Genomic DNA, 25789 nt, shown 5'->3' on the forward strand with positions numbered 1-25789 from the left:
GCGGGTGCTTTAAATCAATGAACTGCAGCAGCTTTTGCGGTGCCAGACTCTGTTCCATGATGGGGGTAGTAGTACAAACACTAATGTAGCCTCCCCAGCTGTCTGCAGACTCCCGCAGCTAGGGAACTACTACTCCCATCATGGAAGAGAGTCTGTTCCATGATGGGAGTAGTAGCAGTCCCTCAGCACTGCAGGAGTCTGCTGATGTCACCTCTTCTGAGCATGCTCAGAAGTAATAACGGATATTATAAACCAGGTGCAAACGGATTACATAAAGGCTCATCCGTTTGCCATAGACTTCAATGTTAAAAATAGCCGTTAATTTACCCGTTTCTTGTGACGGAAGAAAAATTTGAGCATGTGCCGTTATTTCTTCCGTCACAAATAACGTCCGTTCTTCATGACGGGCTATAACGGGTCATAACGGATAATCCAAAAATCCCATAGACTTTAACGTGATGCTGTAAGGGCCATTTAAAATCCGTTTTAAAGCTTTTCTAACGGATGTTTATAACGGGTCTTTTAACAGAACAACTTTATAGTGTGAAAGGGGCCTAAACTACAGAACTGCAGTAATCCCTAATATAGGGTTTTCCGAATAGTCTGTCTCAACTACAACTCCCAGCCAAAGGCTGTCCGTGCATGCTGGGAGTTGTAGTTGTGCAACAGCTGGAGATACACTGTTTGGAAAACACTGCCCAGCACAACATGGTCAGGACAACCAGTGCGGCTCTGCTACATCTATATCACGATAACCTTTTCCTGTATACAAATTCATACTTCCAGCTCCCAGTCATTTTCAGCCAGGTAACACTGCGCCACGGCCAGGTCACAGCCCGCAATGCTGGAGAACTCGGCACATGTCCGCTCCCTCTCCGCTCTCAGCGCCTCATCCCCCTCCAGTGACTGCATCCCCGCGGCCCCGGACAGCTCCATCACATGATGGGCTCACAAGTCGCGCTCACTAAGCTCCGCCCACCTGGGAGTTACCTGCCAATCTCGTCTGCACGCAGCGCTTCTTTCATTGGTTACGAGTTCGCGCCCTAAGATTATCGCGAGAAAGATGTATGAATTAACAACCAATCACTAGTTAAAGTGTATATCATGTGATGCGTTCCAGGGTGGAAGACGGAAGTAAAAGTAGAAGCAGCTCGTTATATGAAGTTTTTCTTTGCATTACTTTTGTATTGCTGCGCACCGTTAGCCGGTGAAGTAGTTCCGTTTGTGTCCCGTGTCTCTACATCTGCTACTACTGTCAGTTACTCAAATCCACCCGGTATAGGGGGCGGGCCTGCGGTGAAGGCGTGGCTTGTCAGCGCATAACTTCACTTGGAGGTGACCCGCACTGTATGACTCTTCTGACTAGCCATGAGCGCGTTGTCAGCCAGTACACTGCGGACGCTGTTCAAGGCGCTGGGAGAAGGGCATGGATTTGACCGAGTACTCAGCAAGGTATGAAGCGCGTGTTCCGACCTCAGGTGTGGGGTCCAAGTGGGCGTTACCAATAGCAACTAGCCACATAACTCTGGCTGGAAAGAAAAAGAACTAAAAGCTGATTGGCTTAAACTGGCCCCACCCCCACATGTCACTTTTGGAGCTCATTGGGAAAAATTCATTAACCCCTTAAGGACCCGGGGTTTTACCGTTTTTGCATTTTAATTTTTTCCTCCTTACCTTAAAAAATCATAACGCTTTCAATTTTGCACCTAAAAATCCATATGATTGCTTATTTTTTGCGCCACCAATTCTAATTTGTAATGAAGTCAGTCATTTTGCCCAAAAATCTATGGTGAAACGGGAAAAAAAATCATTGTGAGACAAAATTGGGAAAAAAACGCAGTGTTGTAACTTTTGGGGGCTTCTGTTTCTACGTAGTACATATTTCGGTAAAAATGACACCTTATCTTTATTCTGTAGGTCCATACGGTTAAAATGATACCCTACTTATATAGGTTTGATTTTGTCGTAGTTTGTTTAATACGTTTAAAATTGTCATCTTCTGACCCCTATAACTTTTTTATTTTTCCGTGTATGGGGCGGTATGAGGGCTCATTTTTTGCGCCGTACGGTACAATTTTTGCATTGATAGGACTTATTGATCGCTTTTTATTAATTTTTTTCATGATATAAAAAGTGACAAAATGCACTATTTTGGACTTTGGAAGTTTTTTTGCGCGTACGCCATTGACCGTGTGGTTTAATTAACGATATATTTTTATAATTCGGACATTTCCGCACGTGGCGATACCATATATGTTTGTTTTTATTTACACTTTTTTTTTTTTTTTTTTTTATGGCAAAAGGGGGTGATTCAAACTTTTAATAGGGAAGGGGTTAAATGATCTTTATTCACTTTTTTTTTCACTTTTTTTTTGCAGTGTTATAGCTCCCATAGGGACCTATAACACTGCACACACTGATCTTTTACATTGATCACTGGTTTCTCATAGGAAACCACTGATCGATGATTCTGCCGCTTGACTGCTCATGCCTGGATCTCAGGCACTGAGCAGTCATTCGGCGATCGAACAGCGAGGAGGCAGGTAGGGGCCCTCCTGCTGTCCTGTAAGCTGTTCGGGATGCCGCGATTTTGCCACTGCTATCCCGAACAGCTCCCTGAGCTAACCGGCATGGTTTCACATTAAACGAGGCGTTCAACTTAAAGGGTTAATAGTGCGCGGCACCGCGATCAATGCCGCGCGCTATTAGCTACGGGTCCCGGCCGTTGTTAGAGGCCGGGCCCGACCCGCTATGACGCGGGGCCACGGACACCTGACGTTCCAGTACGTCATGTGTCCTTAAGGGGTTAAAATGATATCCTACTTATATAGGTTTGATTTTTTTGTCGTGCTAATGAGAAAAAAATCATAACTACATGCAGGAAAATTTATACGTTTTAAAATTGATCTTCTGACCCCTAAACTTTTTTTATTTTTTTTGCTTACGGGGCGCTATGAGGGCTCATTTTATGCGCCATGAGCTGAAGTTTTTAGTGGTACCATTTTTGTATTGAACTGACTTTTTGATTGCTTTTTATTCATTTATTTATAATATATAAAAAGTGAGCAAAAATAAACAATTTTGGACTTTGGAATTTTTTTGCGCGTACGCCATTGGCCGTGCGGTTTAATTAACGATATATTTTTATCATTTGGACATTTCTGCACGTGGCGATACCATATATGTTTATATTTATTTACACTTTTCTTTTTCTTTTTTTAAATGGGAAAAGGGGGGTGATTCAAACTTATATTAGGGGAGGGGTTAAATGATCTTCACTTTTTTTTTCTGCAATGTTCTAGTTCCCATAGGGGGCTATAACACTGCACACACTAATCTTTTACATTGTTCAATGGTTTCTCAAAGGAAACAATGATTCAATGATTCTGCCGCTTGATTGCTCATGCCTGGATCTCAGGCATTGAACAGTCATTCGGCGATCGGACAACAGGAGGCAGGTAAGGGGACCCTCCTGCTGTCCTACAGTTGTTCTCGATTTCACCGCGGCGATCCCGAACAGCTCCCTGAGCTAACCGGCATTGGTTTACTTTCAATTTAGATGCAGCGTTTAACTTTGAACTAAAGGGTTAATAAAGCGCGGCACTGCCACGCGCTATTAGCCACTGGTCCTGGCCGGGCCCTACCCGCTATGATGCCCCACCTTATAGAAAGGGAAAGGACCCAGGACGTACCGGTACGTCATTGGTCCTAAAGGGGTTCTCCACTGGAAAACATCAACTGATGCCAGAAAGTTAAACAGATTTGTAAATTTCTTCTATTTAAAAATCTGAATCCTTGCAGTACTTATCAGCTGCTGTATACTACAGAGTAAGTTATTTTCTTTTTGAATTTCTTTTCTGTCTGGCCACAGTGCTCTCTGCTGACACCTCTGTCCATGTCAGGAACTGTCCAGAGCAGGGTAGGTTTGCTATGGGGATTTGCTCCTGCTCTGGACAGTCAGACAGGAAATTCAAAAAGAAAAGAACTTCATATGGAGCATACAGCAGCTAAGTAGTGGAAGGTTTAAGATTTTCAAATGGTAACTTTCTAATCTGATTAACTTTCTGGCATCAGTTGATTAAAAAAAAAAAAAAAAGGGGGGGGGGGGGGAATTTTTCCAGTGGAGTACCCCTTTAAAGACATCTTATCCCCTATCCAAAGGCTGGGGGGCGGAGTTGACGTCACGATACTCCTGCCCCGTAGTCTTGACCCTTCAGACACGGAGCGATCATCGCTCTGGGCAGCAGACACAGGTGGGTGCTGCATGAGATTGTGGGGGTCCCTAGCAGCGCGATAAGCTGTCTTAGGTTCAGAGTACCCCTTTAACCTGGCCATTTCAATGTTAAAAAATGTCAAACCATATGTGAACAAAGCCTGACTGTTTAGGCCTCGATCACATCTGTGTTGGAGGTTCTGTTGAACGAGGCAGTTTTTTTTTTTTTTTTTTAATTTTTTTGGAACACTGATGGGATTAGCACTCCTCTGTGCTCTCTCCTGTCCTGTCCTATCAGACTGCAGCATGCAGACAGAGGAGGGGGTTACAAAGCAACCTGCAGTGATTACTGTAGATGAAGAGACCCAGCAGACTCAGGGAGGAAGAGTCATGCGGAGTGAGGACACAACCCCTCCAAAGCACAGAATGACAAAACAAGCAATTGAGTGACAGAAGGTGCTTGTGAGAAATATAGGTGCTAGACACACACATTTTAAATGTACATTCGGATTAGGTACTGAGTAACAAATAGTTTTTATTTTTTTTTTTGTAGGATAAGACAGAAACTGAAATGGCCATTTAAAATGTACCTGAGTCAAAGCCAGAAGTGTATTAAAAATAGAGCTGGGCGGTATGAGCAAAAATGTGTATCACAGTATTTTTGTAAGTGATGGCGGTTCCACGGTACTTAAAGGGTAGCTCCCACCAAGTACTATATAATTTAATGTGTCCCTACCTAGTAGTAATCTAGCCCTAACCCCCTACCTGGCTTCAAAAAAATGTTTTGATCGCTTTAATAGAGCAGATTTAGTACTTCTAAATCTGTTCTATAAAGCAGGGCAGGAAGCAGCGCTTCACAGCAGTCACTGATGCCTTGCTGGGCGCTTGCTTCCGCCCTCACATAGTCTATGCATGAGTGTTTTATTTATCTAATAGGTTGCCTCCCGCTTTTTCCCAACTACAACTCCCAGCATGCCATGATTGCTATTAGCTGTCAGGCCATGCTGAGAATTGTAGTTGTGAAACAGCTGGAGGCACCCTATTGTCTAATGTCATAGTGTCACAAGAATGCCTCCTGCGAGCGCTACCATCACCGCTAGCGGGGTCCCTGTGCCCACTAGCAGTGTCACAAGAATGCCGAGTGCGGCTCTGTTCCCCGTCCCTGTCAGCTGTCAGGGTACGGGAACAGATTTAAAAGCCTCGCTCGCAGCTAACGTAGTACTGTGCATGCGCAGTACTACGCAAATAGCGTAGGGCTAACGCCAGGCTCCTAGCGCTTCCTATGTTAGCCCTACACTATTTGCGTAGTGCTGCGCCTGCGCAGTACTACGTTAGCCGCGCACGAGGCTTTTAAATCTATTCCCGTACCCTGAGAGTCTCAGGATACGGGAATAGATTTAAAAGGCTCGCGCGCGGCTAACGTAGTACTGCGCAGGCGCAGCACTACGCAAATAGCATAGGGCTAACATAGGCAGCGCTAGGAGCCTGGCGTTAGCCCTACGCTATTTGCGTAGTACTGCGCATGCGCAGTACTACGTTAGCTGCGCGCAAGGCTTATAAATCTGTTCCCGTACCCTGACAGGGACGGGGAACAGAGCCGCGCTCGGCATTCTTGTGACACCGCTAGTGGGCACAGGGACCCCGCTAGTGGTGATGGTAGCGCTTGCGGGGGGCACATGTGACACTAGTGGGCACAGGGACAGGGTAAAGGGGGCGGGCGGGGCCGTGCGTGAGGCCAGTGGAGCTGGCCAATGCGCGCAGCCCCAGCTATCAGCGTGCTCACTCTCGCCTGTTTGACAGGCGGGAGCGAGCACCACAGTGGCTGAATTTCGACTCATTGCCAGTCTTCAATTCAGTAGTGACGTCACTGCCGAATGCATTCGGCCACTAGGAGGGCGACCCCTAGTGGCCGAATTTAAAAGGGATTTTAAACTTGTTTAAAATCAATTTTTTTAATTAAAGTATATTAGAGATATGTTGTAGTACTTAAGTACTACAACATATCAATTTTTGTACTTCATGACAGTGCCCATTTAACGGTATTTCCAATCCCCCCCCCCCCCCCCCCCCTATCGCGGCTGGCGATAGAAATCTGTACTTTACTACAAATAACGTTTCCCGGGCTGCAAAAAAATAAACTTTAACTAACCTGCCTAGTTCCCCCGTTGCTCTAGTACCGTCTTCACTGTCCTGCGCTGCGGTCCTCTTGCTGTTTCCTTGGGACGGGAAAGTCACAGAGCCACCATCATCAGCCGGGGCAGGACATCGCTGTGGCCGGTGATAGGCTGAGCGCACTGACATGTATGATGCCGGCCTGCTCCTTACATGACAGTGGGCTCAGCCTAACAGCGGCCGAGGCGGGACATTGCTGCGGCCGGTGATAGGCTGACGGCTCTGTAACGTTCCCATCCCCAGGACCACAGCGGAGGGACCGTGAGGTCGGTAATGGGGAACGTCGGCAGGTGAGTTAGTTTATTTTTGCAGCCCGGACAACTTATTTGTAGTACGGTACAGATTTCTAGCGCCGGTGGCCCGCAACTCATAGGAGGATGAGCAGAGGAGCGTTTGCGGGTGACATGATGTTGGGACAGCGCAGCTGATAATTCATTGGGGGGCGGAAGAAAAGCAGTACAGCGGGTCACATATGATTAGTTCCCTGATGTGGGGACAGCGCGCTGCGGCGATAATTCACTAATTTGAGGGGGGGGATGGGCCCAACCGGTATTGTGGTATGGGCAAAATGCATTCATACCGCCCAGCACTAATTTAAAATATACATTGAAAGCATATAGGTATGCCTTTTTTTATTTTTATTTTTATTTTTTTTTATTTTTTTTGCTGGAAGCTCAATGGCAATGTCACTTTGTCTATGCCTTTGCCTGCAGCATCATCTCTTTATCCAAGCTAAAGCAGACAGGATTATGTTCTAGATGCTATGGGGTGTTTTTTTTTTTTTTTTTTTATGAACCATGATTTCTATAGAAAGAGGAAATAAACATTTCTTATGAAGTATATTAGAAAGGTTAATGTTTTGCCAAGATGTACAACATATAAAAAGTATTTGAATCTGACAGTGCCCACTTAAAAAAAAAAAAAAAAAAAAAACTGGTGTGGGACGCCAGCCTTAGGCCCCAGTTTTCAAGCCATAGCCTCATATGCTTGTTTTAAAAAGGAATGTTAAACCCAGCCTAAGAGTAGGACATGATGACATACAGCAGGACACCAGTCTTGTGAATAAAATATATTGTGCTTCTTCTATATGTCCCCAGCTTCAGTTCGTGTCTGCAAGTCCTGGGAAAGTTGTTTGTGAGCTAAAAGTTGATGAAGAGCACACAAATCGTGGCGGCACGATGCATGGCGGTTTTACAGCTACTTTGGTTGACATGGTTTCCACTGTTGCCATAATGAACACAGAAAGGGGAGCCCCAGGAGTTAGTGTCGATATGAATATAACGTAAGTATGGTTGCTTTGTGTATTTTGAGTTTAGCTCACAAGAAGAACGTGCCACAAAAACTGCATACAAATGATTGAACAGCAAAAAAAAAAAAACACTTAACGTTTTCTCAAATTTTTTCCATAGCGTCCCCCTATGACAACACAATGGTAAAAGTATAGTAGAGACAGGAAAATGAGGTTTAAAAAGGCCCTTCCACAACTTCGCCACAGTGTTTCCTGTCCCTACAGGGATGGATCAGAGAGGGTGCACAGAAGAGCGTACTGCAGGTACCTGGAGGGATGGTCAATCAGGGCCTCTGTCTTCTTCCTCCAGCCAGATGCCCTCTTTAGCCAGTACTCCTCTTTGGGGAAAAGTGCCAGCCCATTCCGTGGGGAGAGGTCTTTGCAACGGCCCTAGGTATCTTCAAGGATAAGCCTCCAACACCAGAAGTTTGGGGGCACAGATGTCACTTTCCGTCCTGCCCATTGGGTAGCAGACTGCTCGAACGCTGTTACCCCATCAGCATGGATACAGCAGTCCTACAAACTTAACCTGCAGAGACTCAAAAGACTACAATTTCTGTGAGTATGGAGAATGTCCATCCAATCACTATCTGACTAGTCCTCTAGTACTTATGTGGTCTCTCACTATCGCATCTCTTTTAGGGAGAGAAAGACACCCCAGAAGACCTAAGTAAGGGCTAAGTGCATTGTGCTATACCCCCTCAAAGGAGTGTTACTCTGTAATGCATGCATTCGTATGATTGCGAATGAGGAACGCTCATCCCTTATTTAGGATATCAGTTCTATTAGTAAGGAGGAAATGCTTCCTTGGTGGTGCCAGATCCTAGCGCTATACCACCTAAATGCCCTAGGACCAACTTGGATTTCTCCTCAGACTCAGATGCCACCTCAGGTAATAGGATTTCATCTGCTCTAGAACTAGAGGAGGGGGAATGAGAAGAAAAGCTTAAATGTTATTTTGATTTCGGTAATGCTGACCCTTTATCGGCCTTCCGCAATACTATGAATATTGAGGAGGTTGTTTAAGCAAAGTCAATTTAGGACAAAGTGTTTGGAGGTCTATGGCCTTGTTCACACAGTAAAATTGTGGAAGAGGGGAAACCGGTAGAAAAATTCCTCTTGGAAATTTCCTTGCAGCAGAGCCATTGTTTTTGATGGGATTCTACTGCACCGTGTACACAACGGAAACATCTATCGCAGAAATTCCAGGCTCTGCAGGATCTGCTTGGAAATGCATTGCCATCTATGGAGATGGCATATTTCCGAGTGGTCCTGTTCTGCCTGCTGTCTGCGGAATGGCTGTGAAGAAATTTTCTTAAGTCATTATGCCATGTGAACCTACCTTTTAGGGTTAAAAAGAAGGGAGTACAATTAATTCCAACTTAAATTAATTAATTTTTGAATGGGCTGATGCAGAAAAAGGCTAGCAGAGAGATTAAAAATTTACTTTCATTTAGCCCTGAGGACTCGAAGATATGGGATGAAATCCCAAAAATGTATGTTCAGGTAGTTAAAGTTGTTAAATGTACCTCTATCTTTAGAAGACTTGTCCTAGTTAATACGCTATGGACAGATTTGTAAATTGCTTCTATTAAAAAATCTTAATCCTTCCAGTACTTTTTAGCGGCTGTATACTACAGAGGAAATATTATTTATTTTTTTGGGATTTCTCTTATGTCACGACCACGGTGCTCTCTGCTGACCTCTGCTGTCCATTTTAGGAACTGTCCAGTGCAGGAGAAAATCCCCATAGCAAACCTATGCTGCTCTGGACAGTTCCTAAAATGGGCAGCAGAGGTCAGCAGAGAGCACTGTGGTCGTGACACAAGAGAAATCCAAAAAGAAAACCATTTCCTCTGTAGTATACAGCCCCTAAAAAGTACTGAAAAGATTAAGATTTTTTAATAGAAGTAATTTACAAATCTGTTTCACTTTCTGGCATCAGTTGATTTAAAAAAAAATAAAAAATAATTAATTTCCATGGGAGTATTCACACCACAGAAAATCATAGCGGAAATTGCCATTGTGAATCCAAATTTTGGTAAGAGACTGAACATATTTATTCTTCTTGCAAAATCTTCAAATAAAATTGCATTTAAAGGTGTACTCTAGTGTTTAACAATGCATGTCCTATCCACGGAAAGCTATCCCAGGGTCAAACTTAAAATCAAAGGAATATAGAATATTTGTTCAGCCCTTTTTTAGAGAAAAAAACTAAACAAAAAAAAAAAAACAGCCTGACAGAGATTATAAGGGCACAGGGAAGTCTGGGTGCTGGAGTTACCCCAAGGGGGGTAATAGTAAAAAAAAAAATTACGTGTTTTGTGAAGATTTGACTTATTTAGGCAGTGTTCTCATGTTGAATATTCATTTTTCATTACACATGTTTATCATATTTATTCCATGATTTGAGGAAAATCACAGCAAAAAAAAACAAGCTAAAACGCAGCAAGAAACTACTATATATCCTGATTAGAGATGAGCGAACTTGCAGTAAATTCGATTCGTCACGAACTTCTCGGCTCGGCAGTTGATGACTTATCCTGCGTAAATTAGTTCAGCTTTCAGGTGCTCCGGTGGGCTGGAAAAGGTGGATACAGTCCTAGGAGACTCTTTCCTAGGAATGTATCCACCTTTTCCAGCCCACCGGAGCACCTGAAGGCTGAACTAATTTACGCAGGATAAGTCATCAACTGCCGAGCCGAGAAGTTCGTGACGAATCAAATTTACTGTAAATTCGCTCATCTCTAATCCTGATCTCAGATGGAGCTGGAATGGATGGGGAGGGGTCTGGGAGCTAGTAGGAGGAATCTGGTAGGTGATGTCATCTTGTAGTCCACAAATTAGAGTAATAACACATGAATGCAGCTTAGGAGAAAAATGGTGCTGTAGGATTAGTGATGGTGAGTGTGCATGATATAGTTAAAAAATAAAAAAAACTGAAAAATGAGTGCTTCTTTAACCCCAATTACAATCCCTCTCACTCCTCCTCTAAATCATAAAATTGACTTGGGGGGAGGGGTCACTTTACATCAAATTCCTGAGTAACTGATCAGTCAGGCTTTAGAAAAGAAAAATAGGTCAGATGGCCAATCGAGACCGCGCATTTGGGTGTTAAAGGGTTACGCCATCCCTTGACATTGTATCCCCTATTTAAAAGCTAGGGGATAAGATGTCTGATCGTGGAGGTCCCGCTGCTGGGTTCGGGGCCATGGTCGTGATGTCCCACCACGCCCTCTTGTGCCATCACGCCCCCTCCCATAGACATGAGTGGAGGAGGCGTGGCACCACGGCCCTGAACCCAGCTTTCGGAATGAAAAGTTCAGAATGCCGGGGTGGCGTGCAGAAGATTGCAGGGGTTCCTAGCGTTAGGACCCTCCGCAATCGGACATTCAAAGGATCGGGGATAAAATGTGTAGGAGCGGAGTACCCCTTTAAGTCTTACAGGTAGTAATTCCTCCCTTATCTGGTATCACTTCTTTCATGGTGCTGTCGTGAAAGAGGGATGATTTTGATTTAAAAAATATATATTATTAGTATTACAGTGGTCCCTCAACATACGATGGTAATTCGTTCCAAACGAGCCATCGTTTGCACGAATCCCTCAACATACGATGGATTCGACAATGTAAAGTATAGGAAGCTGTACTCACCTGTCCCCGCCGCTCGCGATGGTGTCCCCGCCGGTTCCGATGGTGACACCGGGCCTCCGCTGGGCTCTCCTGGTCTTCTCCGGTCCTCTTCTGTCTTCTCCGGTCCTCTTCTGTCTTCCGCAAGGCCTTACTGGGCCTGCGTAGCGACGTCATTATGCCGCTGCATACGCCATTCCTATTGGATGACGTGCGCAGCAGCGTATTGACGTCATCGGAGAGGGCCGAGAAGACACCGGAGGACCAGCGCTGGACCCAGAGGGCACCCAGTAGCATCGTGGAGGGGTAAGTAATACTTACCGCACCACACAGGGAACATTAAGCTGCTATCTGGTAGCAGCTTAAGCATTTTGCGCTGTCGGATAGCCGTTAATGCGATGGCCCCGACATAAAAAAAGCATCGTATGTCGATGCTGACATCGACATGCGATGGCCTCTGAGAGGCCATCGTATGTCGATTTGATCATGTCGGGGCCATCGTAGGTCGGGGGGTCACTGTATTATTAGTATTATTCCTACTGTTAAATTGGTTTCAGTGAATCTTTCATTACTGCACCACCATGATTCTCTCCCCAAAAATGTTAGTGGCCTTGTAGTAATTTGGAAAGCACTGGGTGAGGTTGTAGAGGGGCCTTTTTAACCCCTTAAGGACCCAGCCAATTTTCACTGTAGGACCTGGCCATTTTTTTTGCACATCTGGCCTTTAAGCATTAATAACTCTGGGATGCTTTTACCTTTCTTTCTAATTCCGAGATTGTTTTTTCGTGACATATTCTACTTTGTTAGTGGTAAAATTTTGTCGATACTTGCATCATTTTATTGGTGAAAAATTCGAAATTTGATGAAAAAATTGAAAATGTTGCATTTTTTTAAACTTTGAAGCTCTCTGCTAATAAGGAAAATGAATATTCCAAATAAATTATATATTGATTCACATATACAATATGTCTACTTTATGTTTGCATCATAAAGTTGACATGTTTTTCTTTTGGAAGACATCAGAGGGCTTCAAAGTAGAGCAGCAATTTTCCAATTAAAAAAAAAAAAAATCAAAATCGAAATTTTTCAGGGACCAGTTCAGTTTTGAAGGGGATTTGATGGGCTTTCATATTAGAAATACCCCATAAATGACCCCATTATAAAAACTGCACCCCTCAAAGTATTCAAAATGACATTCAAAAGGTTTGTTAACCCTTTAGGTGTTTCACAGGAATAGCAGCAAATTGAAGGAGAAAATTCTAAATCTTCATTTTTTACACTGGCATGTTCTTGTAGACCCAGTTATTGAATTTTTACAAGGGGTAAAAGGAGAGAAATCTCCATAAAATGTGTAACCCAAATTCTCTCAAGTAAGAAAATACCTCATGTGTATGTCAAGTGTTCGGCGGGCGCAGTAGAAGGGTAGGAGCGACAATGGGATTTTGGAGAGTGATTTTTTTTCTGAAATGGTTTTTGGGGGGGGTATGTCACATTTAGGAAGCCCCTATGGTGCCAGAACAGCAAAAACACACACATGGCATACTATTTTGGAAACTACACCCCTCAAGGCACATAACAAGGGGTCCAGTGAGCCTTAACACCCTACAGGTGTTTGACGACTTTTCGTTAAAGTTGGATGTGTAAATGGATTTTTTTTTTTTCCCACTAAAATGCTAGTTTTCCCTCAAATAAATTTTGGAAACTACACCCCTCACAGAATTTAATAAGGGGTGCAGTGAGTATTTACACCCCAGTGGCATTTGACTGATCTTTGGAACAGTGGGCTGTGCAAATGAAAAATTACATTTTTCATTTTCACGGATCACTGTTCCAAAAATCTGTCAGACACCTGTGGGGCGTAAATGCTCACTGTACCCCTTATTACATTACCTGAGCGGTGTAGTTTCCAAAATGGGGTCACAAGTGGGGAGGGGGGTCCATTGTTCTGGCACTATGGGGGGCTTTGTAAACACACGTGGCCTTCAATTCCGGACAAATTTGCTCTTCAAAATCCCAATGGCGCTCCTTCTCTTCTGAGCATTGTAGTTCGCCCGCAGAGCACTTTACATCCACACATGGGGTATGTTCTCAGAAGAAATGCGGTTACAATTTTTTTTTTTCTTCCTATTTTCCCTTGTGAAAATGAAAAATTTAGGAAACACCAGCATTTTAGTGAATTTTTTTTATTTTTTCATTTTCCCATTCAATGAAAATTCGTCAAACACCTGTGGGGTGTTAAGGCTAGCTATACCCCTTGTTACGTTCTGTGAGGGGTGTAGTTTCCAAAATGGGGTCACATGTGGGTATTTATTTTTTTGCGTTTGTCAGAACCGCTGTAAAATCAGCCACCCCTGTGCAAATCACCAATTTTGGCCTCAAATGTACATAGTGCACTCTCACTCCTAAGCCTTATTGTGCGCCCGCAGAGCTTTTTATGTCCACATATGGGGTATTTCCGTATTCGGGAGAAATTGTGTTACAAATTTTGGGGGTCTTTTTTGGCTTTTACTGCTTGTGAAAACAAAGTATGGGGCAACACCAGCATGTTAGTGAAAAAAAAAAAAAAAACATTTTTACACTAACAGGCTGGTGTAGTCCCCAACTTTTGCTTTTCATAAGGGGTAAAAGGAGAAAAAGTTCCCCAAAATTTGTAGTGCAATTTCTCCCGAGTACGGAGATACCCCATATGTGGCCCTAAACTGTTGCCTTGAAATACGACAGGGCTCTGAAGTGAGAGAGCGCCATGCGCATTTGAGGACTACATAGGGATTGCATAGGGGTATTTTACGCCAGTGATTCCCAAACAGGGTGCCTCCAGCTGTTGCTAAACTCCCAGCATACCTTGACAGTCAGTGGCTGTCCGGAAACGCTGGGAGTTGTTGTTTTGCAACAGCTGGAGGCTCCGTTTTGGAAACGCTGCCATAAATAATTTTTTTTCATTTTTATTGGGGGGGGGGGGGGGGGGGGGGAGACAGTGTAAGGGGGTGTATATGTAGTGTTCTACTCTTTATTATGTGGTAGTGTACTGTTTTTAGGGTACATTCGCACTGGCGGGTTATGGTGAGTTTACCGCTAGGAGTTTGCACTGCGGAGAAAAATTTGCCACAGCTCAAACTTCAAGCAGGAAACTTACTGTAAACCTGCCCGTGTGAAAGCACCCTGTACATTCACATGGGGGGGGCAAACCTCCAGCTGTTTCAAAATTACAACTCCCAGCATGTACTGACAGACCGTGCATGCCGGGAGTTGTACTTTTGCAACAGCTGGAGGCACACTGGTTGGAAAACCTTCAGTTAGGTTCTGTTACCTAACTCAGTATTTTCCAACCAGTGTGTCTCCAGCTGTTGCAAAACCACAACTCCCAGCATGTACTGATCGCCGAAGGGCATGCTGGGAGATGTAGTTATGCTACAGCTGGAGGTACGCAACTACAACTCCCAGCATGCCGAGACAGCTGTTTGCTGTTTGGGCATGCTGGGATTTGCAGTTTTACAACATCTGGAGGTCTACAATTTAGAGACTAGTGCACAGTGATCTCCAAACTGTGGCCCTCCAGATGTTGCAAAACTACAAATCCCAGCATGCACAGACAGCAAACTATGTGGGCATGCTAGGAGTTGTAGTTTTGCAAGATCTAGAGGGCTACAGTTTAGAGATCACTGTGCAGTGGTCTCTAAATTGTAGACCTCCAGCTGTTGCAAAATGACAACTCCCAGCATGCCCAAACAGCTGTCTGGGCATTCTGGTAGTTGCAGTCTTACAACATCTGGAGGGCTACAGTATAGAGACCACTGTATAGTGGTCTCAGACTGTAGCCCTCCAGATGTTGCTAGCAACTCGCAGTCTTCCGTAGGATCCAGGGAGCCAGCCGCACGACATCGCCACTTGCCGATCACCGTCGCCCGGAGGCTCCGCAGATCAGTAGGTGGCCTTTGGCGTGGGTCCCTGTTGGTTGCCCCGCCTATTGTGGGTGTGCAGAACGGGGAATCCGAAAGTAACACCCCCCCCCCCCCCCCACCTGTCCCCGATCTGCTATTGGTCGTTGCGTCTATATGACCAATAGGAGGGGTGGCACCCCTGCCATCTCACTCCTATCCCTCCAGGGGGATCGTCTGTGTCTTGGACAACCGCGATCCCCCTTATATTCCGTCCACCATAGACCCGGAATGACCCGGAATCGCGCAAACCGCAAGTGTGAATTCACTTGCGACTTGCCGCGATCGCAGACATGCGGGGGGGGGATCCGATGACCCCCCCTGGGCATTTGCGCGGGGTGCCTGCTGATATCAGCAGTCATCCCACCCCGGTTCCCACGGGCGTACAGGTACGTCCTGGGCCCTTAAGTACCAGGGTGTCAGGACGTACCCGTACGCCCTGGGGCCTGAACAGGTTAAACCTCAGTTTCCTGTCCCTATAGTGATAAGGGAACATCCTCCTAGTATGCTGCCATAATGAAGGGTTTGTGATAACCAAAGCAATGGTAGGAATAATTCCATATATATATCTATCCAGGAGAGCAGCACAACCAAAAAGTGAGACAAAGTAGAAATAAGGTGCAAGCTGTGTGGGAACCCGGGTCAGGAGATCCGCTAACATAAAAATCCAGAAGACAGCAGCACACAAAGGTATTCGTGTCAAAAAGGTGGAAGTTTATTCCATTAATCCAGTGAACAAAATGCGAGCAACGTTTCTGTGACCTCACGTCACCGTTATCAAGCTCACGTGACGTGAGGTCACAGAAACGTTGCTCGCATTTTGTTCACTGGATTAATGGAATAAACTTCCACCTTTTTGACACGAATACCTTTGTGTGCTGCTGTCTTCTGGAGAATATATATATTCTCCAGAAGACAGCAGCACACAAAGGTGTGTGTATGTGTGTATATGTGTATATATATATGTATATGTATATGTATGTATGTATATATGTGTGTATATGTATATATACCTCTTGAGCCACCACAAGGGTGTAACCTAAGAAGCAGACTGTGGAGATCAAGTTGTTGTTGCTCTGATATTTCACCCCCTTGAGGACAATGGACATATTTGTATGCCCTGACTGCCGGGTATTCAGCGCATCATGACATACACTGCTCAAAAAAAATAAAGGGAACACTTAAACACAATGTAACTCCCAAGTCAATGACACTTCTGTGAAATCACACTGTCCACTCAGGAAGCAACACTGATTGACAATCAATTTCACATGCTGTTCTGCAAATGGAACAGACAACAGGTGAAATTATAAGCAATTAGCAAGACACCCCAATAAAGGAGTGGTTCTGCAGGTGGTGACCACAGACAACTTCTCGGTTCCTATGTTTCCTGGCTGATTTTTTTGGTCACTTTTGAATGCTGGCGGTTCTTTCACTCTAGTGGTAGCATGAGACTAAGTCTATAACCTACACAAGTGGCTCAGGTAGTGCAGCTCATCCAGGATGGCACATCAATGCAAGCTGTGGAAAGAAGGTTTGCTGTGTCTGTCAGTGTAGTGTCCAGAGCAGGGAGGCGCTACCAGGAGACAGGCCAGTACATCAGGAGACGTGGAGGAGGCTGTAGGAGGGCAACAACCCAGCAGCAGGACCGCTACCTCCGCCTTTGTGCAAGGAGGAGCACTGCCAAAGCCCTGCAAAATGACCTCCAGCAGGCCACAAATGTGCAGGTGTTCACTCAAACGGTCAGAAATAGACTCCATGAGGGTGGTATGAGGGCCCAACGTTCACAGGTGGGTTTGTGCTTACAGCCGGACGTTTGGCATTTGCCAGAGAACACCAAGATTGGCAAATTTTCCACTGGCGCCCTGTGCTCTTCACAGATAAAAGCAGGTTCACACTGAGCACATGTGACAGTCTGGAGACGCCGTGGAGAACGTTCTGCTGCCTGCAACATCCTCCAGCATGAGCGGTTTGGCGGTGGGTCAGCAATGGTGTAGGGTGGCATTTTTTGGGGGGGGCGCACAACCCTCCACGTGCTTGCCAGAGGTAGTCTGACTGCCATTAGGTACCGAGATGAGATCCTCAGACCCCTTGTGAGACTATATGCTGGTTCAGTTGGCCAAAAAATCAGTCAGACACCTGTGGGGTGTAAATGCTCACTGCACCCCTTGTTACATTACGTGAGGGGTGTAGTTTCCGAATGTGGGGGTCCACTGTTCTGGCATCATGGGGGCTTTGTAAACGAACATGACCTTCAATTCTAGCCAAATTCTCTACAAAATCCCAACGGTGCTCCTTCTCTTCTGAGCCCTGTAGTGCGCCTGCAGAGCACTTTACATCCACAATATGGGGTATTTCCTTACTCAGAAACAATGTGGTTACAAATTTTGGGCGGCTTTTTTCCTATTATCCTTTGTGAAAATTAAAACTTTGGAGTAAATGCAGCATTTTAGTGAAAGAAATCGAATTTTTCATGTTCATGTCCAACTTTAAAGGGGTATTTCAGGATTTTTTTTTATTTATTTGACTATGCTACAGGGGCTGTAAAGTTAGTGTAGTTCATAATATAGTGTCTGTACCTGTGTGTGTGACGGTTTTCTCACAATTCTTCTGTGATTTTCACTCCAATATTTATTTTTATCAGCATACAAAATGACTGTTGTCTCAGATTTTTCCCAGCTTGCAATGCGGCTGAGACATGACTCGCTAGTCAGCTGATGGCAGGAAGCCTGTCTGCTTCAATGGGTGGACCGATCGCTTGATGTGTGGTTTATTTTTATTTTTTTTTCCTCTTCCCTTTTTACCTCTTATGAAAACGAAAAGTATGGGGCAACACCAGCACACCAGCATGTTATTGTTAGAAAATTTTTTTTTTTACACTTACATGCTGGTGTAGACCCCAACCTTTTCATAAGGGGTAAAAGGAGAAAAAGCCCTCCAAAATGTGTAGCACAATTTCTCCCGAGTACGGAAATACCCCATATGTGGCACTAAACTGTTGCCTTGAAATACGACAGAGCTCCGAAGTAAGAGAGCTCCATGCGCATTTGAGGCCTAAATTAGGGATTTTCATACGGGAGGACCCTCCACCAAAAATACCCAATGGCACTGTTCCCCAAACAGGGTGCCTCCAGCTGTTGCAAACCTCTCAACATGCCGGACAGTCAAAGACTGGCAATACTGGGAGGTCATCGCATGTCGATGTCAGCATCGACATACGATGCTTTTTTATGTCAGGGCCATCACATTAAGTGCTATCCGGCAGCGCAAAATGCTTAAGCTGCTGCCGGATAGCAGCTTAATGTTCCCCGTGTGGTGCGGTAAGTATTACTTACCCCTCCACGATGCTCTGGCGTGCCCTTCGGGTCCAGCGCTGGTCCTCCGGTGTCTTCTCAGCCCTCTCCGGTGACATCAATACGCTGCTGCGCATGCCGTCCCGTCATCCAATAGGAACGGCGTACGCAGCGGCGTAATGACGTTGCTACGTAGGCCCAGTAAGGCCTTGCGGAGGACCAGAGCGGCGGGGACAGGGGAGTACAGCCTCCTATACTTTACGTTGCACGAATCCCTCAACATACGATGGATTCGACAAACGATGGCTCCTTTGGAATGAATCGCCATTGTATGTTGAGGGACCACTGTATATGTGTGTGTGTGTGTGTGTGTGTGTGTGTGTGTGTGTGTGTATGGATATAGATATATAGATAGATAATGTAGTGTTTGTTTATACTTGTGTTGTGTTTTTGTTTTGTTTTTTTTATTTTTGTGTGTGTGCACTTGTAGTGTTTTTAGGGTACACTCACACAGGCGGGTTCACAGAGAGTTTGAGCTGCAGCGGAAAATTTGCTGTATCTTAAACTTAAAGTGGGAAGCTCGCTGTAAACCCCCGCTGTGTGACTGTACCCTGTTCATTCACATGGGGGGGGGGGGGGGGCAAACCTACAGCTGTTGCAAAACCACAACTTCCAGCATGTATGGTCTGTCAGTGCATGCTGGTAGATGTACACACGGGTTGGGAAATACTACGTTAGAAAATAGACAGTGTTTCCCAAACAGTGTGCCTCCAGTTTTTGCAAAACTACAACTTCCAGCATGCCCAGACAGCCAAAGTGCATGCTGGGAGTTGTAGTTATACAACAACTGGAGAACAGTTTGGAGACCACTGTGTAGTGGTCTCCAAATTGTGGTCTTCCAGATGTTGCAAAACTTCAACTGCAAGCATACCCAGACTTGCTGAAGGGCCAGATGTTGTAGAACTATAACTCCCAGCATGCACTTTGGCTGCCCGGGCATGCTGGAAGTTGTAGTTTTGCAACAACTGGAGGCACACGGTTTGGGAAACATAGTGGTCTCTAAACTGTGTCCTTCTAGATGTTGCAGAACTACAACTCCCAGCATGACTGGACAGTCTCGGCATGCTGAAAGTTGTACTTTTGCAACATCTGGAAGGGCATAGTTTGGAGACCACTGCAAAGTGGTCTCCAAACTTTGGACCTCCAGATGTTGCAAAACTGAAGGTATGCCCAGAGCGCCAAACTTTGGACCTCCCAGATGTTGCTACAACTCAAGGTATGCCCAGAGCGCCAAAGGCTGTCTGGGCATGCTGGGAGTTGTAGTTTTGCAACCCTAGAAGCATACTCGGGGATCGCTGCCACACAGGAGCCCTCTGCTGTCCACCGCACAGTCTGAATTGACCGACGAATCCTGGGCGATATGCCGGGATGGCTGTTGTTAGTTAACAGCAGCCATCCTGGCCTGATCACCGCGTCCAGAGACACGGTGATCACAGAATGCAGCACCATAAATGTACAGTGCTGTGTGCTAACTGATGCTTAGCATTAGGATAACATCTCAGTTTTACTGTAAGAGACACTGCATAAAAAAAAGAAACCCCTAAAAATTGCAATATTTCAATTTCCCCCAAATATATATTTTTTTTGTTTGGTTTTTCCCTACATTTTATAGTAAATAAAAGGTGTCTTTACAAAGTACAACTGGTTGCACGAAAGTCAAGCCCTCATATAGGCGTGTGGATGGAAAAATATAAGTTATTGCTCTTAAAAGACGAGGGAAAAAACGAAAACGCAAAAGTGAAAGGCCAAAATGGGCTGTGTGCTTAATGGGTTAACCAGTTTTCTTGAAATTACTTTAAAAAAAAAAAAAAAAAAAATCTCTAAAATGTCTGCTGCTTTCTTTAAGGTATATGAATGCTGCCAAAATTGGAGAATCTGTTCTCATCACTGCGCAAGTTTTGAAGCAAGGAAGAACGCTTGCATTTGCAACTGTAGATCTGCTTAACAAAGAGACTGGGAAACTAATAGCACAAGGAAGACACACAAAACATCTTGGAAGTTAGAGCTTTGAGCTTCGTTTATGGAAGGACTTGATGGGAAAAAAATGTTATATGAGAAGTTGTTCTCCTGTAAAAGTTTGGTTCCTTACAATCTTATAGTTTCTATTAAAGGAAAAAACAAACACTGTCTTTATGTACTTTGTTAAAGAGTTACTTCGGGGACCAAAACCCATAGCCCATCCTTTCCCTCCTATCAACATTTTTGTCTAAATATCATTCACATGCAGGGAGTGAGAGAAAGACGTCCTTCTCAGATCCTGCTTGTCTTTGTTTAAACCCCTCAATGAGACTAGCCCCCGCCCTCCTGGAAGACAAACACCACGGGGGAGATTTATCAAAACTAGAGATGAGCGAAGTTACAGTGATTCGATTCATCACGAAACTCGTGGCTCGGCAGTTGCTGACTTTAGCCTGCATAAATTAGTCCTAGGAGTCTCCTAGGACTGTATCCACCTTTTCCAGCCACCGGAGCACCTGAAAGCTGAACTAATTTATGCAGGCTAAAGTCAGCAACCACCGAGCCACAAGGTTCCTGACAAATCAAATCACTGTAACTTCATCTCTAATCAAAACCTGTGCAGATGAAAAGTTGCCCATAGCAACCAATCAGATTGCGTCTTTCATTTTTTACAGGCTGCTACGGGCAACTCAGCAACTTTCCCTCTGGACAGGTTTTGATAAATCTCCCCCTGTGGTGTTTAAACCCCCCACGTGATTTCTGGCTTCACAGCCACACCTCCCTGCGTGAGGGTCCTGCTTGCAGAGAAGCCTAGTCTCCTCATAACGCTGCTCTTTTCCTCCTGTAGATGTAGTCACTGACTGCTTCCATTCAGAGCATTGCATGATTTATTACTGGGAGGAGGGGGGGGAATAGTTTAAAAGAAAAGACATGTAGAATGTGCTGCTGACTATGTTTACAACAACACAGCAAGCACACAGATAGTAAAAGAAATTGGATGGCAGTCAGTACACAGTTGCACTGACTGCTGGGAGTTGTAGTCTGGGCTGCAGCGCACGCCAGCGCTTCTACACAGCCTCGGGTCTGCACACCATCTACCTCCCGGACATCTAGCAACTGCATCTTCTATGAACTGCTTTTCCATCATTAGTTGGTAACTATAAATGGTGATCTGTTGGACATTTACCATATATCTATGCGGACCTTATCATACAATCACTGATTGTGAACTTTGCCGGTCCTTCAGATGCCAGACTAGTGAAATTCAATGCATATTTAGCGTTTTTTCACTACATTTTATTGCATTTCTTATTGTATATTTACCTCCCCACAAGGGCCCTGTGTAAGGAGGCTGTTATCATTTTTAATAAATTGAAAATTGATTTTAAAATGTTTTTATTGCATACATTTAAGAAATATATTTCTCATCATTAATATGAAGCACAGTTCTATTATCTAATTAATTTAGTCATCATGTATCAGTATATCTGGTATTAGTCTGGAGGCATATGGTACCCCCCCCCCTTTTTTTTTTTTTCAGATTTGTAAATTACTTCTATTAAAAAAAATCTTAACCCTTTCAGCACTTATTAACCCCTTAAGGACCAGGCCATTTTACAGCTTAAGGACCAGAGCGTTTTTTGCAATTCTGACCACTGTCACTTTAAACATTAATAACTCTGGAATGCTTTTAGTTATCATTCTGATTCTGAGATTATTTTTTCGTGACATATTCTACTTTAACTTAGTGGTAAAATTTTATGGTAACTTGCATCCTTTCTTGGTGAAAAATCCCAAAATTTGATGAAAAAAATGAAAATTTAGCATTTTTCTAACTTTGAAGCTCTCTGCTTGTAAGGAAAATGGATATTCAAAATAACATTTTTGGGTTCACATATACAATATGTCTACTTTGTTTGCATCATAAAATTTATGAGTTTTTACTTTTGGAAGACACCAGAGGGCTTCAAAGTTCAGCAGCAATTTGGAAATTTTTCACAAAATTTTCAAACTCGCTATTTTTCATGGACCTGTTCAGGTTTGAAGTGGATTTGAAGGGTCTTCATATTAGAAATACCCCATAAATGACCCCATTATAAAAACTACACCCCCAAAGTATTCAAAATGACATTCAATAAGTGTATTAACCCTTTAGGTGTTTCACAGGAATAGCAGAAAAGTGAAGGAGAAAATTCCCAATCTTAATTTTTTACACTCGCATGTTCTTGTAGACCCAATTTTTGCAAGGGGTAAAAAGGAGAAAATTTTTACTTGTATTTGAAACCCAATTTCTCTCGAGTAAGCACATACCTCATATGTCTATGTAAATTGTTCGGCGGGCGCAGTAGAGGGCTCAGAAGGGAAGGAGCGTCAAATGGTTTTTGGGGGGCATGTCACCTTTAGGAAGCCCCTATGGTGCCAGGACAGCAAAAAAAAAAACCACATGGCATACCATTTTGGAAACTAGACCCCTCAGGGAACGTAACAAGGGGTAAAGTGAATCTTAATACCCCACAGGTGATTCACGACTTTTGCATATGTAAAAAAAAAAAAAAAAAAAAATGTTTTACCTAAAATGCTTGGTTTCCCAAAAATGTTACATTTTTAAAAAGGATAATAGCAGAAAATACCCCCCAAAATTTGAAGCCCAATTTCTCCCGATTCAGAAAACACCCCATATGGGGTGAAAATTGCTCTGCTGGCGCACTACAGGTCTCAGAAGAGAAGGAGTCACATTTGGCTTTTTGAAAGCAAATTTTGCTCTGGGGGCATGCCGCATTTAGGAAGCCCCTATGGTGCCAGGACAGCAAAAAAAAAAAAACACATGGCATACCATTTTGGAAACTAGACCCATCGGGGAACGTAACAAGGGGTAATGTGAACCTTAATACCCCACAGGTGATTCACAACTTTTGCATATGTAAAAAAAAATAATAATTTTTTACCTAAAATGTTGGTTTCCCAAAAATTTTTGATTTTTAAAAAGGGTAATAGCAGAAAATACCTCCCATAATTTGTAACACAATTTCTCCCGAGTACGGCGATACCCCATATGTGACCCTAAACTGTTGCCTTGAAATACGACAGGGCTCCAAAGTGAGAGCGCCATGCGCATTTGAGGCCTGAATTAGGGACTTGCATAGGGGTGGACATAGGGGTATTCTATGCCAGTGATTCCCAAATAGGGTGCCTCCAGCTGTTGTAAAAGTCCCAGCATGCCTGGACAGTCAGTGGCTGTCTGGTAATACTGGGAGTAGTTGTTTTGCAATAGCTGGAGGCTCCGTTTTGGAAACAGTGGCGTACCAGACGTTTTTCATTTTTATTGGGGAGGGGAGGGGGGCTGTGTAGAAGAATGTGCATATGTAGTGTTTTTTACTTTTTATTTTATTTTGTGTTAGTGTAGTGTAGTGTTTTTAGGGTACAGTCGCACGGGCGGGGGGTTCACAGTAGTTTCTCGCTGGCAGTTTGAGCAGCGGCAGAAAATTTGCCGCAGCTCAAACTTGCAGCCGGATACTTACTGTAATCCTCTGCCCATGTGAGTGTACCCTGTACGTTCACATTGGGGGGGGGGGGAACATCCAGCTGTTGCAAAACTACAACTCCCAGCATGTAGGGTCTATAAGTGCATGCTGGGAGTTGTAGTTTTGCAACAGCTGGAGGCTCCGTTTTGGAAACGGTGGCGTACCAGACGTTTTCATTTTTATTGGGAAGGGGGGCTGTGTAGGGGTATGTGTATATGTAGTGTTTTTTACATTTTATTTTGTGTTAGTGTAGTGTTTTTAGGGTACAGTCGCACGGGCGGGGGGTTCACAGTAGTTTCTCGCTGGCAGTTTGAGCTGCAGCAGAAATTTTGCCGCACCTCAAACTTGCAGCCAGATACTTGCTGTAATCCTCTGCCCATGTGAGTGTACCCTGTACATTCACATTGGTGGGGGGGAACATCCAGCTGTTGCAAAACTACAACTCCCAGCATGTACGGTCTATCAGTGCATGCTGGGAGTTGTAGTTTTGCAACAGCTGGAGGCACACTGGTTGTGAAACACCGAGTTTGGCAACAAACTCAGTGTTTTGCAACCAGTGTGCCTTCAGCTGTTGCAAAAGCTACAACCCCCAGCATGTACGGACAGCGGAAGGGCATGCTGGGTGTTGTAGTTATGCAACAGCGGGAGGCATACTACTTTGGCTGGGGATTGTAGTTATGCAACAGCTGGAGACACACTGGTTTGCTACTTAACTCAGTGTGCCTTCAGCTGTTGCAAAACTACAACTCTCAGCAGTCACCGACAGCCAACGGGCATGCTGGGAGTTGTAGTTATGCAACCAGCAGATGCACCACTACAACTCCCAGCATGCACTTTAGCTGTTTGTGCAAGCTGGGAGTTGTAGTTACACAACAGCTGAAGGTACACTTTTCCATAGAAAGAATGTGCCTCCAGCTGTTGCAAAACCATAAGTCCCAGCATGCCCATAAGTGCATGCTGGGAGTTGTGGTGGTCTGCCTCCTCCTGTTGCATAACTACAGCTCCCAGCATGCCCTTTTTGCATGCTTAGCAACAGCTCACAGCAACAGCAGGAGGCTGTCACTCACCTCCTGCTGCTGCTTGATCGCCGCACAGGTCAGTCCCGCCGCCGCCGCCGCCGCCATCGTCGCTCCTGGGGCCCCGATCCCAACATTAACTCCGGGGATCGGGGTCCCCAGCACCCGGGGTGCACGTCCCGCACCCGCTCACGTCCTCCGGAAGAGGGGTGGAGCGGGTGCGGGAGTGACACCCGCAGCAGGCGCCCTGATTGGTCGGCCGGGAATCCGGCCGACGAATCAGGGCGATCGTGAGGTGGCACCAGTGCCACCTCACCCCTGCAGGCTCTGGCTGTTCGGGGCCGTCTCTGACGGCCCCGATCAGCCAGTAATTCCGGGTCACTGGAGACCCGATTGACCCGGAATCGCCGCAGATCGCTGGACTGAATTGTCCAGCGATCTGCGGCCATCGCCGACATGGGGGGGCATAATGACCCCCCTGGGCAATATGCCGCGATGCCTGCTGAACGATTTCAGCAGGCATCGGGCACCGGCTCCCCTCCGGCTAGCGGCGGGGGGCCGGGAATGGACAGGACGTACTCCTACGTCCTCGGTCCTTAAGGACTCGGAAACGGGGGCGTAGGAGTACGTCCATTGTCCTTAAGGGGTTAAAGGGGTACTCTGGCGCTAAGACATCATATCCCCTATCCAAAGGATAGGGGAT

The 25789-nt window shown here is 44.9% G+C and overlaps 2 protein-coding genes across 2 annotated transcripts in view; one reads left to right on the top strand and one right to left on the bottom strand.

Annotated features, from left to right (window-relative positions):
* The window catches only part of TDP2 (tyrosyl-DNA phosphodiesterase 2), a 44287-nt gene extending 43313 nt beyond the window's left edge, over positions 1-974 (bottom strand). The window contains exon 1 of the mRNA XM_056521311.1: positions 781-974. Within this exon, the coding sequence (XP_056377286.1) occupies positions 781-936 (156 nt within the window). The 5' untranslated portion in view covers positions 937-974. The remainder of the gene's footprint in view (positions 1-780) is intronic.
* A 207-nt stretch (positions 975-1181) lies between these two features.
* On the top strand, positions 1182-20712 carry ACOT13 (acyl-CoA thioesterase 13). Its single transcript, XM_056521312.1, has 3 exons — positions 1182-1452; positions 7483-7667; positions 20437-20712. The coding sequence occupies exons 1-3, from the start codon at positions 1369-1371 to the stop codon at positions 20591-20593; spliced, it is 426 nt and encodes a 141-aa protein (XP_056377287.1). The 5' UTR covers positions 1182-1368; the 3' UTR covers positions 20594-20712.
* The last annotated feature ends 5077 nt before the right edge of the window (positions 20713-25789 follow it).

Source organism: Hyla sarda, chromosome 5 (assembly GCF_029499605.1).
Source record: "Hyla sarda isolate aHylSar1 chromosome 5, aHylSar1.hap1, whole genome shotgun sequence".
Lineage (NCBI taxonomy): Eukaryota > Metazoa > Chordata > Amphibia > Anura > Hylidae > Hyla > Hyla sarda.